This window comes from Giraffa tippelskirchi, chromosome 9 (assembly GCF_054371585.1).
Source record: "Giraffa tippelskirchi isolate mGirTip1 chromosome 9, T2T-mGirTip1v1.2.pri, whole genome shotgun sequence".
Lineage (NCBI taxonomy): Eukaryota > Metazoa > Chordata > Mammalia > Artiodactyla > Giraffidae > Giraffa > Giraffa tippelskirchi.
This window is the reverse complement of record NC_137283.1, coordinates 22504144-22521365: the sequence shown is the minus strand read 5'-3', so window position 1 is coordinate 22521365 and position 17222 is coordinate 22504144. Positions and strand designations below refer to the sequence as shown.

General features: G+C 40.5%; 1 protein-coding gene across 1 annotated transcript in view; it reads left to right on the top strand.

Moving 5' to 3' along the window:
* Positions 1–17222, top strand: part of CNTN4 (contactin 4) — a 1007382-nt gene that overhangs the window by 822111 nt on the left and 168049 nt on the right. Inside the window, exons 11-12 of the mRNA XM_081528227.1 lie at positions 6027–6163; positions 8702–8831. Of these exons, the coding sequence (XP_081384353.1) occupies positions 6027–6163; positions 8702–8831 (267 nt within the window). The remainder of the gene's footprint in view (positions 1–6026; positions 6164–8701; positions 8832–17222) is intronic.

The following is a 17222-nucleotide window of genomic DNA, read 5'->3' as shown; positions in this document are numbered from 1 at the left end:
GATTTAACTTAAGAACTGAAACTTAAAGGGTGAAAAAGAGCCATGCTTTCAAGGGGTAGTGCTTTCCAGGCAGAAGGTAAGGAAGTGCAGAGGCCCTGAGGCAGAAGACTACTTAATGTGTGAGATGCATCAAGGAGGCCAGCGTGGCTAAGTCCTAGTGAGAAAGGATAAAGGGTTTGGAAACAGAGGAGGGTGGCAGATGAGGCAGTACTTCGTGAGTCAGGCACTGAGTTTGGGTTTCATTCTGATAATGGGAAACCACTGTGAGATTTTAGATAGGGAATGACTCAATTGTATTCATGCTTTTAAAAGACCACTCTGGTTGTTCTGTGATGATTAGATTACAGGCAACCAAGAGTAAAAGCAGGATAAGCAGTCAGAAAGCCAACCAGGTGAGGAATGATGGTGGCTAGGACGCAAGGAACGAAAATAAATGGAGACTTGACATATATTTTGGACTTAGAACCAGTAAGACACTATTTTGTCATTCCTACACTTAGCCATTTTCTAGATAAGGAAACTGCTTCCCAAAGAGATACTCACATTACTGATTGAAGCTACATAGTAAGCAGAGTGAGTGATAGTCGCTCAGTCGTGTCTGACTCTTTGTGACCCCATGGACTGTAGCCTACCAAGCTCCTCTGTCCATGGAATTCTCCAGGCAAGAGTACTGGAGTGGGTTGCCATCTCCTTCTCCAGGGGACCTTACCAACTCAGGGATCGAACTCCAGTCTCCTGCATTGCAGGCAGATTCTTTACCATCTGAGCCACCAGGGAAGCCCATCGTAAGCAGAGCTAGGTTCCAGATGCTATGCCTGTTCTTTCATGCTGGAAGTTCCCAAGCTTCGGAGTGCAGTTAGAATAATCTGAAAATTTTATTAAAATACAGAATACTGGGTTCTACTCCCCAAAAGTTCTGATTTTGTCTAGCTAGCATGGGATCCAAGAAGTTGCATTTCTATTGAGTTTCCCGGTGATGCTGATGCTGCCTGTTTGAGTCCACAGTGCAAAGGCCATTGCTCCTGTACTAGGTTGTTTCCGGGTGGTAGAGTGAACCCGAAGAATAAATTACTGCAAATAAAGGTGTTCCTGCTTTCCATGAAAGCTCGTAGACTTCTGTCACATCAAGCATTATGACCAGTCCACATAGATGCAGTGGAAGGAGGATGCTACAGTAATTACCTTTGAAAAAAGGAGAGGGAGGTATAAAATGGATTTAATTCACTTGATAATTATTCATCTTTCCACCTCATTATGTCTTTAGAATTCCTTTTTGCACAAATAGACCAGTGGAATAACAGTCATCATTTAGAAGAATGAAGCATGAGCTAAATTTCCTGATATTTAATACCTTTGTACAATTTCTCCTAGATGTGACAGGTGTTAAGAGAGTAAAGTCATTTTCACCATGACGAAACAGGGAATATAATATTCAAGCAGTGAACGAGACTGTTTTTCAATGGATCTATAATGTTTGAGCTGGAAGGATCTTTTGGAGCCAACTCTTTGATTTTTACAAGTTAAAAATAAAGACCCAGAGACATAAAATAACTTACTCAAGATGATAGAATGAGTGAGAATCAGAGATCTGATTAGACCTGTTCTGTGTTCTTTGTCTTGCCAATAAGATATTTGCATTAAATAGGTAAAGGGGAAAAAAACTCCATCAATCATTCAGATACTTTATCTGCTTGTTTTCCACAACAAAAGTCATAAATGAAAACGTCCAGGTGAACAATTGACTTTTTCACTTCCTATTTTCTAAGGAAGTGACTTACAATCACCTGATTATTGAGCCAAAAAGAGCTCTTTTTATTTTCCTTTCCAATTTATATCTATGGCTGTATGTCCAAGACTTTGTGGGCTATGGTCCTTTGGCTCTAAAGCAAAACTGTGGGCTTCATGACCCTGCAAATGGTATGGGAGGATATCTAGGGTCAGAATATAGAAACATCATGTAGTATGGTGTACTAATTTCCCTATAGATGTGCTATGTATGTGTGATCACTAGCTAATATTCAGTCTCACAAAGTGGCTTAAAGGATAGAATGAGATAATTTTGCACTCAAGCAAGAGTCTGCCAAATTGTCCCAAACAGAACTGATACCAAGACCCTTAATATCCTTGAGTATAGCTTAAGACAGATTCATCTTCTCTAAGACTGTGTAAGCAACCAGAAATAATTTTGAATGGATACAAGTAATCATTCTAATAGCAATTTAAATTATTTTCCCCCATTATATCTTTTCTTTTTTTTTCCCTAAGGGCTAAGGCTCATGATGGCTTTTCTTTCTATTAGAAATTTCTGGTTTTGGACACTCAGAGAGCCAGATACATCTGAGAACTGTTTGACCACTAAGGTCAAATTATATCTGTCTATAATATAAATTGTTATTGGACAAGATGCTTTCATGATTCCAGTGGCTGGATTATGCATTGACTTAGGTCATTTCTAGCAGTTGTTGAACAAATGATTGGAAGGAAGAGCTTGTTCATTTATGCAAGAGACTAACAGTGTCACAGAGTCAAGTAAAACACAATCATTTAATCTTGTACTTGAATTTGTATCTTGAGAACAAGACTAAAGATTCACTTTAGAGGAGAGAATCTTCTATTCAAACCTTGAAAGAATATGAATGGCCAAAACAGATGGTTCTGTTTTAACATGTGAATAAGATTAATTCTGTTTAGTATTTGGGATCTATATATATATATAATGCCCGAAAAGCATTTAGACATAAACTTCTTTTTGAAATAACAGGGCTGAATCAACCTGTTCAAGCCTTCCATGGAGCTATTTTTTTAGACATGGTGTTGCAAAAGAACCTAGATATTAAGTGATAAATACCACAGACCCACATACATTATCCAAAAAAAAGTTAAAGGAAACAATATTTTCTCTTATGCACTAAGGTGGACCATTTGTTATCCAAGGACTTTGAACTCAGTGACCCAAAGAGATGTGTAGAGATATGAACAATTTCCATGAGGCACAGAACTATTCTACTACAAAAAACTCACTCACTTAGATATGATTCATCCAATCTAAGTGAGTAGCAGGAGGACCCTTCACTGTGTGGGTTTTTGCCCTGTAGATCTGCAATTGGCATGTTAAAAGAAAGATTATCTCATCCTTTGCCATCTGTATAATGCAGTATTCCATTCTCAATCCCCATGGGCCCCTGTCCAGATATTGACTTCAAAAGGAGTGTGTTTATATCATTTCAAATTTGACTTCTATGAATTCATTTTACTTCAGGAGGAGTAGATTTTTGTCCTTCAAATCTGGTTTCTGTGAATTAATTTTACTTAAAAAAAAGGAAAGTATCTGACGATGTCTCACAAAGACTGAATTTGCTGTTGATTTCACCTTGACCAGCACAAACCACTACCATTGAGTATTCTTGTTGAGCACTTTAACCTCCATAACCCTCTTGGAAGAGACAGAATGAGCCCTCAGAAGGGTTTAATTAGTTAGAACTTTGCAAGGTCTTTTCAAAATCCTCTCAAAGGCCCTCCCTTCTCTTCACTTCTCCCTATCCTCTTTGAGATTGCAAGGTTGTGTTTCTAGCTTTCTGTGTTTTTGAAAGAAAGCCATGAATAAACCCAAGAGTTACAGGAAATCTATGACATTGAAATCTCTGTCTCCGCATGTGGTTTTGATGTTTCCTTTTTGAACTTCAACTTGACATTGCTTCATAAGTTACATTTGCCCTTTCATATTTTTTTTTTTCTTCCTCACTCTCTTTGAAAAGTTTGCCTTCGTTGTTAATATTCCACACAGATTTCTATAGTTTTTCTTGTTTGCTTTGTTTTCATAGACCCTGTGGGGGGTAAATATTCAGCAGGTTGCATGTGAAATCAGGCACACAACTGCCATTAGCCTCATCAGTGTTGCACATCCAATTCTCCAGACAGAGAACTGAAAAGGTAGTATCTACCATTTTAGCTCCCTTTGCAAAGCAGCAGGAAGATAAAGAACAATGGCAGACTTACAGCTCCTTCAAGGATAAAGGTTACAACCCTGCGTTCAAGTTAATGCTTCTTGATGTCATAACTTGTTTTGAAAGTTGACCCGTTCGGCCTCCCCTCATTTGAAACAATGCGTCATCCGCATCAGTAGAGGATTTGTAAAATTGCGTTTTGCTCTTTGAAAAACATGAAATTTGCTTATAGATGAATAAAAGGAGAAAGTGACATTTATGCAAGGACCTAGGGACCTCTGCTGGTTAAGTGAGTTGTTGTTCCAGTTTTTTTTTTTTCCATTATTGAGAAGGTAAGCTTGACTTCAACACTAGTCATTTCCTTCTGAATTAAATTATGAATGATTGGTAACCTCATTGAACGAACATACTGAGGTCAAGTCAACTAAGAGATATGTTAAGAATATCGAGTAGCATCTTCTAATTAAATACTAATATCAGTTCTAACTATTGGGTTCAAGTTGGTAGGCATTATCCTATGCAAGTGCACAGTACGAAGATACATTCCAGAATGACTACACTTTGCTTCTGCACTTTGGGCTTAGGGTTTTCTGTCTAATTACGTGTGCCATTATAGTTTACCAATAGCATGAATTGTGCTTTAGGGAAGGCTTGATATATATGAAGACGCTTTAGGGACTGTGGGTTAGCATTGTCTTTATTTCCCTTAAGAACAAGGAGAGAAAATGGGACTTTATTTGAAGCATGAGAAATGAGGCACAATTTTGGTGGTGGGAGGGAGTGATACAGCAGTCCCCAGCCTCTTTGGCAACAGGGACGAGTTTCACAGAAGACAGTTTTTTCACAGTCCAGGAGTGGGAGGACGGTTTCAGGATGATTTGAGTGCATCACACTTATCATGAACTTTATTTCTATTATGATATCATCTCCCCCTCAAATCATCAGGCATTAGATCCTGGAGAGTTGGGGACCCCTGGAGTACGGCATTGGGCAGCGTGGGAATGAACTGAGTGCAGTCTTGAATTCCTGTGTTAGGCAAGGCAGGGCTCAGTTCCTTAAGAAGGTTTTGGTGAAAACCAGGGCTCATTCAGAGATCTGGAATTGTAAGGCCATATGCTAATAGAAAATATTCTATCAACATGAAAAAAAGGTAATAATAGAAAATGATGATAGTCTTGAAGGAGAAAGGAGTCACAAAAAATTATTTATATGATGTGTGTGAGAGACATACAGAAATATAGTGTCTTAAAGAAGGAGTTTCTTTCCTTCACATATATCTCTCCAAAAATAGGCATGTGGGTCTGGGGTTGCTTTATTCCAGAAGATCATTCAAGGTCAGCATCTTCATCCTACATAGCTTATCCTACATAGCTTCATCTGTGAGCCCAAGGCTGTTTCACTTGTCACTTTCTAATTAGTGGGAAAGAAAAATGAGAATCCAGGGCTGGTATCTTTAAGTCAGTAACCTGGAGGTCGCCCTCATCACTTCCACACACATACCACATATCATTGGTATGAACCTCATCTTATAATTACCTCTAGATGCAAACGAATCTGGAGAATACAGTGTGTAGCTAGGAAAACATGATCCCAGCTTAAAGTAACAGAATGGTGGTGGGAGATTTCTTTTATTAAAAGGGAAAAATGAAGAATAGATATTTGGGAGGAGGAGCAGTTAATTTTACCCTATGGCTGGAGAAGGAAATGGTGACCCACTCCAGTATTCTTGCCTGGAGAATCCCAGGGACGGGAGAGCCCGGCGGGCTGCCGTCTATGGGGTCGCACAGAGTTGGACACGACTGACGCGACTTTGCAGCAGTAGCAGCATGATAGCTTTGCTGATTTTGCCTTTAGTGATGGAAAAAACAGCCACAGGCTGCAAAAACAGGACATTCAGAGTTGGACATGAGATGGTGTGTTTTATTCTACAAGTACCCACTGAACTTCTACCCAGCTTTGTAATTGGCATAACCTCTAGAAAAATAATTTTATCATAAACTCTTTTTTGTCCCTTGACTGCATATGACAAACATGAGTTGAACATGCACTGAATGTACGTCTTTGGTTTGTGAACTGTTGTAGCTCAACCGAATTGGAGTCAAAAAATAAATGACATCCATGTGGCCATTGAAGAAAACGTCTTCTGGGAATGTAAAGCCAATGGAAGGCCCAAGCCTACATACAGGTGGCTGAAAAATGGCGAACCACTGTTAACTCGGGTAAGCAAATGAGTGAAAATAGTGTCTTAATATTGACTTTAATGTGACATGTGGTCTTGTTGCTATGGAAAGAGAAAAATGACCAGTTGTTTCCAAAATTATATGCAACCAACTGCCATTAATAGTGGAACAAGTGAATGTGGTTGATACATAGAAACTGAACATAAATCCAATTCTCCAGCATTACTCAGCCTTGTTAAACATCCATACCGGATCTTTGGTCTTCAGAGATTAACGTCACTGGCTTTACAACTGGAGAGTTACGCTGAAGGTCTGGATCATGTAATTGTGCTAAGATACAAGTTTGCATGTACAAGTGAGTGTGTAAGACTCTCAGCATCCAGTTCTCCCCTTCAGTGTGGTTTTATATTGTCTTCTGTCTGAGAAGACTAGTGAACAACACAGTCCAGTATATGGACCAGCAAAATGCTCACTGTGCCTCAGACATGTAGCAGTGGCATGTGCAAACTCGAGACTGACATCTCTTAATGGAACAGAAATAGAAGAACAAGTAAAAGTGATGAGCAAAGTGGGAGGCGCCAGTCTGTAGGCCATGAAGCAGGCAGTAGTAGCTGAAAGCTCAGATATTAAAAATCCTCTTTGGAGACCAGGTTGCAGTATCCCTGTAGCTAAGGCTAAGTGAAAAAGCAGCCCAACTGCCGCCTGGCTTAACAGGACTCTGAAGTGAGAGAGATAGAAGGTACCAGGCTGCGCCTCCTACTGGCTGTGGGCAGGAACTGCAGTAGCAGATCCCAGGACCTGAGAGAAGCCATGATGAGTCTGGTTATTTCTGGACCAGCAGCCCAGGGAAGGGCTTCCCTGGTAGGTCAGCTGGTAAAGAATCCACCTGCATTGCAGAAGAACCCAGTTCGATTCCTGGGTCAGGAAGATTCCCCTGGAGAAGGGATAGTATACCCACTGCAGTATTCATGGGATTCCCTGGTGGCTCAGCTGGTAAAGAATCTGCCTGGAATGCAGGAGACCTGGGTTTGATCCCTGCGTTGGGAAGATTCCCCTGGAGGAGGCCATGGCAGCCCACTCCAGTATTCTTGCCTGGAAAATCCCATGGACAGAGGAGCCTGGCGGACTGCAGTTCATGGGGTCACAAAGAGTTGGACATGACTGAGTAGCTAAGCACACAGCCCAGGAGATGAGGTGGAGGTAGCCACCCAATCTGCTAAATGGGTGGAAAGACAGACAAAAATAACTCCTTTTCAAAGTACACCTGCATGCCAATATTCCAAATCATGTGCAAAAAAAATTTTTTTTATAAAGGTAACCATCCTGTAGAGCAGTCTAACCAAGAAATCTGAATAGGCTTGTCAAGAAGGCTCAAAGAGATAGGAATCATGCCTATAAAAATAAATGAGGTGGAGGGACCTTAGAATGAGGAACAATTGTGTCCAGTTTAATTTCCCTTATATATTTTCCCACTGAATTCAAATTTTTGCTGAAATATGACATTTTCCCCAGGCCCCAATTTGACAGCCAGTTTCTTGTGCTCTGGTTTCCTCCCCCATCAGCCCCAGGCAAGAACAACCACTCTGAGCGCTGGCCAGGTTATCAGCCCTCGCAGCCACAGAAACAGGCAGATGTAACAAGCCTAGTCCACACTGTGCCACCCACACCTCCTCCTGTCACTGCAGGGCTCCCGCTGGTCCCATGATTCTCTCAATTCTAAAAGCCAGCCTCAAATCGCTTGAGTGTAGGTGCCCAGGTAACTGGCATTTTCCCTCCTCTATTTAAGGTGAGGGATCATGGATGCCAGGCAGCTAAATCACAACCCTAGGGCAAACAGAAAATATTTTACTTTTTAAATGGCAGGTCTCCTGGAGAAGAGGACGTCCTTTAGGGTACTTATAAAAATTGACTCCTCAAGTTACGTAGCCTCAGGCTGATGAATGAGGATGGTCTGTTGTTTGATACACTCACTTTGCTATCTTCAGATTAGCTACAAGTTGATGGTCCTAAGCTTAGATCATGCCACCAACAGCAGACAAGTAACAGAACATTAAATTATCAATACTTATTCTTTATTCTTAGTAAACTTCAACGACATTAAATATGTGTTTCTGTTTCATCCAAGAAGAGTACAGTCGTTTTAACCCTCAAAGTGTTGCCTGCTCATAATTTGAGCGTTTTAACTACTCTAAACAGTAAATTTCCTTGTATTTCCCACTCCTCACCCCCAGTTAGCACAAAGCCTTGGAGTAAAAAAAAAAAAAAAAAAAAAGGCATTTTAAAGTTCATCTGTTTAGAGGGGATATTAATCTGAGTTGTTTCACTATTAAATCAATGATAACTCAAGAGAGTCCTACAATTTAAATTCCATTTACCAACTGATGTAAGGGTTGTTTCATTTAGCATCTGACCTGCCGCAAGTTTAGTTGACAGGTAAATAGCTCATGTTATGCAAATTGTTTATATGATGGCAATTTTCTTCCCATTAAGCCCCTTTGATACATAACATGTAGCAAAGATGCCTTAAGGTCTCAGTTGTAGAAGGTCATTGTTTTGTGTTCCTCTTTTCTTTCACAGGATAGAATTCATATTGAGCAAGGAACACTCAACATAACGATAGTGAACCTCTCAGATGCTGGCATGTATCAGTGTGTGGCAGAGAATAAACACGGAGTTATCTTTTCCAGCGCAGAGCTTAGTGTGATAGGTGAGTCTTTATACTGGAAAGAACAAAAAGGTAAAAGCTTTTGAAATCACTAAACTAACATGTGCTTTGCCAAGCATAAATATTCCATCCAAGAAAAAAGGGTGAGGAAACCTTTAAACTGAAGACATCTCTCGAGAAAGAAGGAATGCATTCTACAAGCAGTAAGAGGAGACCACTTTCTAGATCAGCTTCTTCTGATGCTTGCAATGGGGGACGCAGTTCCCCTGGCACTCATTTTTATTCCTCTATCAACCGCTCTTCTAAACTATGCAAAGTTTCTGAAATGTGTTGGTGTCTGTTGCTATCTCTCTGATTGGGTGTAAACTTGAGCTTGGAGAGAGGAAGAGCTGCCTTAGGTGGACAGGTTTGTTTGAATGTCAGGCAGAGTGCATTTTGTTCTTTCACATCTTAATTTTCCAGACTATACACTATGGACTGCCCCTCCAGCTCCATCTTTCAACATGTGCCCTTTTCCTTCTGTTCTTCAGCAGTGCTGAGCTTTCTGAGCTGATTGTTTACCACCTTCTCTTCCTCAACAGTCCAGTGGTCCACACTGTTCCCTCTGCCTCAAATGCTTTTCTGTCCCCTCTTCATTTCATTTACTTCTTCCCAACTCAGAATTGATTACATTCTTTGCAGACAAAGATGGAGAAGCTCTATAGAGTCAGCAAAAACAAGACCGGGAGCTGACTATGGCTGAGATCATGAACTCCTTATTGCAAAATTCAGACATAAATTGAAGAAAGTAGGAAAAATCACTAGGCCATTCAGGTATGACCTAAATCAAATCCCTTACAGTGGAAGTGACAAATAGATTCAAGGGACTAGATTTGATAGAGTACCTGAAGAACTATGAACGGAGATTCATGACATTGTACAGGAGACAGTGATCAAGACCATCACCAACAAAAAGAAATGCAAAGAGGCAAAATGGTTGTCTGAGGAGGCCTTCCAAATAGCTGAGAAAATAAGAGAAGCTAAAGGCAAAGGAGAAAAGGAAAGATATATCCATTTGAATGCAGAGTTCCAAAGAATAGCAAGGAGAAATAAGAAAGCCTTCCTCAGTGATCAGTGCAAAGCAATACAGGAAAACAGTAGAACTGGAAAGACTAGAGATCTCGTCAAGAAAATTAGAGATATCAAGGGAACATTTCATGCAAAATGGGCACAATAAAGGGCAGAAATGGTATGGACCTAACAGAAGCAGAAGATATTAAGAAGAGGTGGCAAGAATGCACAGAAGAACTATACAAAAAAGATCTTCATGACCCAGATAACCACGATAGTGTGATCACTCTCCTAGAGCCTGACATCCTAGAATGTGAACTCAAGTGGGCCATAGGAAGCATCACTACAAACAAAGCTAGTGGAGGTGATGGAATTCCAGTTGAGCTATTTCAAATCCTAAAAGATGATGCTGTGAAAGTGCTGCACTCAATATGCCAGCAAATTTATAAAATTTAACAGTGGCCACAGGGCTGGAAAAGGTTTCATTCCAATCCCAAAGAAAGGCAATGCCAAAGAATTTTCAAACTACCGCACAATTGCACTCATCTCACACGCTAGTAAAATAATGCTCAAAATTCTCCAAACCAGGCTTCAACAGTACGTGAACTGTTAACCTCCAGATGTTCACGCCAGATTTAGAAAAGGCAGAAGAACCAGAGATCGAACTGCCAACATCCATTGGATCATTGAAAAAGCAAGAGAGTTCCAGAAAAACATCTGCTTTATTGACTACACCAACACTTTTGACTGTGTGAATCACAACCAACTGTGGAAAATTCTGAAAGAGATGGGAATACCAGGCCACCTGACCTGCCTCTTGAGAAACCTGTATGCAGGTCAGGAAGCAACAGTTAGAACTCGACATGAAACAACAGACTGGTTCCAAGTTGGGAAAGGAGTACATCAAGGCTGTATATTGTCGCCTTGCTTATTTAACTTATATGCAGAGTACATCATGAGAAATGCTGGGCTGGAAGAAGCACAAGCTGGAATCAAGATTGCTGGGAGAAATATCAATAACCTCAGATATGCAGATGACACCACACTTAGGGCAGAAAGTGAATAACTAAAGAGCCTCTTGATGAAAGTGAGAGAAGAGAGTGAAAAAGTTGGCTTAAAACTCAACATTCAGAAAACTAAGATCATGGCATCCGGTCCCATCACATCATGGAAAATAGATGGGGAAACAGTGGAAACAGTGACAGACTTTTTTTTCTGGGGTTCCAAAATCACTGCAGATGGTGACTTCAGCCATGAAATTAAAAGATGCTTGCTCTTTAGAAGAAAAGTTATGACCAACCTAGATAGCATATTAAAAAGCAGAGACATTACTTTGCCAACATAGGTCTGTCTAGTCAAAGCTATGGTTTTTCCAGTAGTCATGTATCGCTGTGAGAGTTGGACTATAAAGAAAGCTGAGAGCCAAAGAATTGATGCTTTTGAACTGTAGTATTGGAGAAGACTCTTGAGAGTCCCTTTTACTGCAAGGAGATCCAACCAGTCCATCCTAAAGGAAATAAGTCCTGAATATTCATTGGAATGACTGATGCTGAAGCTGAAACTCTAATATTTTGGCCACTTGATGGGATGAACTGACTGATTGGAAAAGACCCTGCTCCTGGGACAGGTTTAGAGCAGGAAGAGAAGGGAATGACAGAGGATGAGATAGTTGGATGGCATCACTGACTTGATGGACATGAGTTTGAGCAAGCTTCAGGAGTTGTTGATGGACAGGAAGCCTAGCATACTGCAGTCCATGGGATCGCAAAGAGTTGGACTCAACTGAGCGACTGAACTAAACTGAACTGAACTGAGGCTGCCTCTCCCAACTCCATATGGGCTTCTTCAAGAAGTCATTCCTGGCTCTATGCCTAAGTCAGCTCCTGCTGTTACAGTTTTCATCCTGCCTTTTTATGTTCCATGATATCATGCTGCATTTGCATTTTACATTTGCTAATGTGATTTCTCTGTCTTTTTTTCTCACTGCGCTTTAACTTCCCCATGATGTCAATGACCATAGTTGGTTTCACTCATTTAATCTTCAGGATTTAATGCAACATTGAAGCACATAGTATGCACTCAATAAATATTGAATGAATGTGAGAATGAATGACTGCAATAAGTGATGAAGGAATTGAGAGACTGTTTTAAAAAATGAGTTAATGAGTGAAGTAAATCTTTGAAAACAGTGGTTAAGTGAATTAACGAAGCTCTAGGCATTAAAACAAAACAAAACAAAAACAAAAAAAACTCCAGACCATCACCTTGCATTTGTCTTATAGAAAAATCTTTACTCTGACTTCAGAACTTATCTTCAACGTCTAAGTAGCAGTTCTTCTTGGAGCATAATAGAAAGGTTATAAATAAGAGAAAAGCAACATGCAGAGAGAGCTGATTCCATAAGTCCTGATAATTTGCCCAGATTCAGAGTCCTGACTTGCCCTTCTGCAGAGCACTTCTTGGTGCCTGGCATGTGGATCTGACATGGATTAAGTGGATGCTCCTGAGTTGAATGTTAGTCCACCCATGCAAGGTAAAAAAGAAAGGAGCTGCTTCCATAATTGTTGTCCTTACCAGCTTCTTTACCTGAACAAACACCCAATCAAAGATAAGAATTTTTGAGGATTCAAAAGGTTGCAGTCTTTTTCAAAGAGGCCTCGGAGGATTCTGTGCTCTTGGAGTCAACATCAGTGTGGCTACTGTAAAGATGACCCCCACACACATACCTTTCCCACTATAAATGTTAAGAACGATGATTCAAGCTTCCCAGGACAAGTACAATGGTCCCACCCTGGCCTAGTGGGTTCTGATTGTTGGTAGTTGGAGCTGACTGTTGTGGAGCTCAGTTCACAAAGGTAGATCACTAGAATGTTCTGCAGAAAGAAGTGTATTCTTTGTTAAACATAGTGTCAACTGGTTAGAAAACAGCTACAATGGAGGGTGTGTGGCTTCAGGAATGAATCACATTGGCTTTAGACCCTCCAGGCGAAAGCTGTCCGGTTTAAAAGTCTGGGGATGCCATTATAATTATAAAAGATTTTGTAGGTCCTTTTGTTAAAATAAGAAAATTTGATGGTAACAAATGACTGGAAATCACGGGATGTAATCATGGAGTAAAGATAGAGGATGGCTAAAGTCCCAAAAGCAGAGCCTGAAGTGAGAAAGGATATTAAATAATTTTTATCTAGAACACTTACCCAGAGAGGAGCATAACAGTATGGTTGCACAGAGTCCGACACAACTGAGCAACTGAACGACAACAACGAGATGTGTGTGTGTGTATACATCTCTAGACATCCATATCCATACCCATGTGCACACTAAGTCACTTCAGTTGTGTCCAGCTCTTTGTGATCCTGTGGACTGTAGCTTGCCAGGCTCCCCTGTCCATGGGATTCTCCAGGCAAGAACACTGGAGTGGGTTGCCATGCCCTCCTCCAGGAGGTCTTCCTGACCCAGGGATCAAATCTGTGTCTCTTATGTCTCTTGCATTGGCAGGCAGGTTATTTATCACTAGCACAACCTGGGAAGGCAAGTTTATATCTGTATCTATATATCTATCTGATATACATATCCTAAGATCCTCACCAGATCCTTTCTCTTCCCCCTACCAAGGGTTCAAGGCCTATGAGATGATAATCACTGATTCAACTCTTACATTCAGAGGTTTATTTCAGGTCATTTCCAGTTAGAACTAATTGCATTTGGATTCTTGATCTGAGTCCTTTCTTAATTCCCTTGACATCAGCAAGCAAGATCAGTAAAGATGAAAATGCCTGAGAAGTTATTTAACCCCTGTCCCTGATCTCAGCTTTATTGAGTGTAAGAACTGTAAGGCATGTCAGTAAATGATTCAGTTCCAAACAAGTGGTACAAATAGTAAGTCTTCCAGAAATTCAGGAGAGAGAGTTTGACCAGTGGACTGAGCTAGTCAGGTGAGCCTTGAAAAATAATTTATATTTATACAGGCAAAAGGAAAAAAAAAAAAAGAACCAGGAACAGTGCGGAGTGAAAAGTCCTGAACAAAAGTTATAAAACATCTAGACAGTTTCTTGCCCATAGAAAACCCTAAATGTTTCTCAGAAATTTTAATTCAAATACATAAAGTGTATTGGCAAAGTTTAAACTTGAAAGAGGAAGATGGAAAAATTAATTAAGGGCCAATTTTGGAAGATATTGAACAAGTTTAGAAGTTCTCTATTTGATATCCCACTTTTCCTGCCCCAGAAAATCACACTAGTATATTCCAAGTGAATTCAAGGGCAGTTGTTAAGTATTGAATGAGTAAATGCCTAGAGTTCTTATTAAATGAATGAAGGAGAAGCCATTTGATTATTTAAAAATGCACATATGTGAATATTGGTTGAGTAAGCTTTAATACAGTCATGTTTCACAAGTCACTTTGTTTCTTGCTGGGTGGTAATAGTTTGACTCTTATGGATCGAATAACGGATTAGTTATTACCTATATTAGAATCTTAGGGAGGCTGAATTGAAACAAGAAACAAAATGAAAACAAGATACTTCAGTATAAGGAAGAAAAGAAATACGCTGGTTGCAGCTATTGATCCATTATCAGCATCCTCCAGTGCTAGAGAGGAGATTCCCTTTCGTGCTGGGTAACAGCCTTAGGGTCATGAATAAGAGATGGTTGGGAAGCATATGTTTAATAGGCTTTTCCCTTAGTCTTGCTTTATGTGTTCTGTCTGGGTATTTAATGTATATGTAATGTATCTATATTAAATGGATTGAAACTGCTAAATAATTAACCTAGGTGCTGGCTGATTTACTCACTGGGTGGGCGAGTGCTGTAGACTTTTACCTTGAGGTCAGTATATTAGAGTAGCCCAGTTATGAGTACTTTTAGATGGTTATGAGTACTTTCAAATAAAAGTAGTACATCCTTATTTGTGACTGACCTATTACAGTTGATAGTTTATTACTCCTCAAGGCAACTGTTTCCAGACTTTTTCACCTATGTTAGCTTCTGTCATGGGTGAGATTCACTTGTGTGATGTACACCTGTAGGCAGACCTGAGCTACCACACAATTCCCTGGGTCATAGAAAGGTGTGCTGGAATTGAAACAGCGAACAGAGTCTTTAATCTTAGGAAAATTTGAATCTTCTACAAAAAATAGAATTTTAAAAGCCAAATTAAGTATTTTATTAAGATAACTTTTCTAATGAAATATTTCTATTCATGTTTAAGGTTTGTGTCCACTCAGATAGATGATCATATTGGTACTAAGGGATGCTGATTGAACTGCCCAACTTGAAATTTTCTGTGCTGCTCCATACAGAATACCAATGTCATCCTGTGTATATATATATGGTGGCTCAGTGGTAAAGAATCCACCTGCAATGCAAGAGATGTGGGTTCAATCCCTGGGTTGGGAAGATCCCTGGAGAAGGAAATGGCAACCCACCTCAAGATTCTTGCCTGGGAAATCCCATGGAAAGAGGAGCCTGGTGTAGCCCATTGAGTCACAAAAAAGTCCACCACAACTAAGTGACTCAACAACAACAGCAAAGATAGAGTATGCCTAAGACCTCAAAAGCTGAGGCAGGGGTTTAGGTACCTGTGAGTCACTGGAAGAGTGTACTCTGAGAAAAACCTGTAAGAGAGAGCAGGCTAGGGAGGGGAATGGAGGGCAGGGAGCAGGAACATGGTTTCAGGTAAGGTCTAGCCTATATCACATTCCAGAGGGTGATGCCTGGAGCATTAATTGCATCTCAGAGCTATTCCCACCTCAGGCAAGGAGGCTGACCTTTTTTAAAATCTCTTCATCGGTTATTCATTGATCTGCCTCTCAAGTGGTGGTGGTAATGGCAGGGCATATGGAGCAGAACCTCCCAGTCAACTTCCCAGAGAAGGGGGCAGCCGGAGTTGGTAAGCAGCCAATGCTCACAGCGTCTGGGGCCAGAAAAAAGAATCCATGTGAGGTACCAACAGCACCCTCTACAGAAGACAAGTGATTGTGCTAGAGCAAGATGCTTGAGTACTGTGTCCAGTTGACCTGGATCATAACCAGCAGTGTCACTAGACTATCTTTTTATTGGGTAGGAATATGGGAGATTTTTTTTTCCTTTTTTTCTGCTTTCCTTTGTTGTCTACTATATCTTTTTCATTGGGGTATACTTGCTTTACAATGTTATGTTAGTGTCTGCTGTACAATGAAGTGAATCAGCCATATGTACGCATATATCCTCTCCCTCTTGGATCCCCCTCCAATCCATCCCCCATCCCACCCCTCTAGCTTATCACAGAGTGTCAAGCTGAGTTCCCTGTGCTATACAGAAGATTCCTACTAGCTGTCTATTTTATACACACTAGAGTATCTTTGATTTTGAAATGGGACAAGCTGTCCCTAAGAGCAACTGAGTATCTTCCCAGTGCTCTTGAATATGACCTGACTTTGCCAGGACTGTATAAGGGATAGAAGCAGCCTTGGCCCAAGGAGTTCCTGTCTGATGGTTCAGGACCGTGGGCCTTCTCCTGACCTCTGTGGTGGAGGACATCAGACCCTGGCAGGACACTCCAATCCCATTAAGAAACTGATGGTCAATTAAAGTGAGGTGCAGGCTTGAGCAGTTATCTGGTTAATTTGTCATGATTGGCCTACAAATTAGAAAAACATTAAGGCTAAACTCAAAGTTATTTCACAGGGATTTTCACAATTGCTCATCTGGAACTAAGTCTGATTTCTCAACTGCCTCGTTTAGCCAGATTACAATCAAATGTGCTGAGTGTGAACAGCATCCAGTGAGAGGGGGGAATGCCTTTCTTATCCAAATGTTGTCTGATAGGAGCTTTACTTAACTCATCAGGAAAAGGGAAAGCAATGGACTTGGATCTCAAATGCAAATTTGATATCTTTAACAAGTTACTAAGCCTTCACTAATCAACAAAATGAGGGTGTCACTGTCAAAACTAAAAGAGATCACATGTGAAAACTTCCTGAAAATCTAAAGTGTTTGTAGCAATACAAAATTCAGAGTTTCTTAGGGGTTTTTTTGTTGTTTTTTTTGTTTTTTTTCTGTTTTAAACAAGTATCCATACCAAAAACTTATAATATAGACAGCTGGACAATTACCAGTAAACCCTATTTTAGCGATTCTCAAATTTTGCTGCTTGTGAGTTACCGGGGGAGCTCTTTAATAGCCCAGTACCATACAGTAGTCCCTCACATGAATCCCAGCCTTGTCTAACTCAAGGAAACTATGAGCCATGCTGTGTAGGAGCACCCACATGGACAGGTCATAGTGGAGAGTTCTGACAAAACGTGGTCCACTGGAGAAGGGAACGGCAAACCACTTCAGTATTCTTGCCTTGAGAACCCCATGAACAGTATGAAAAGGCAAAAAGATAGGGCACTGAAAGAT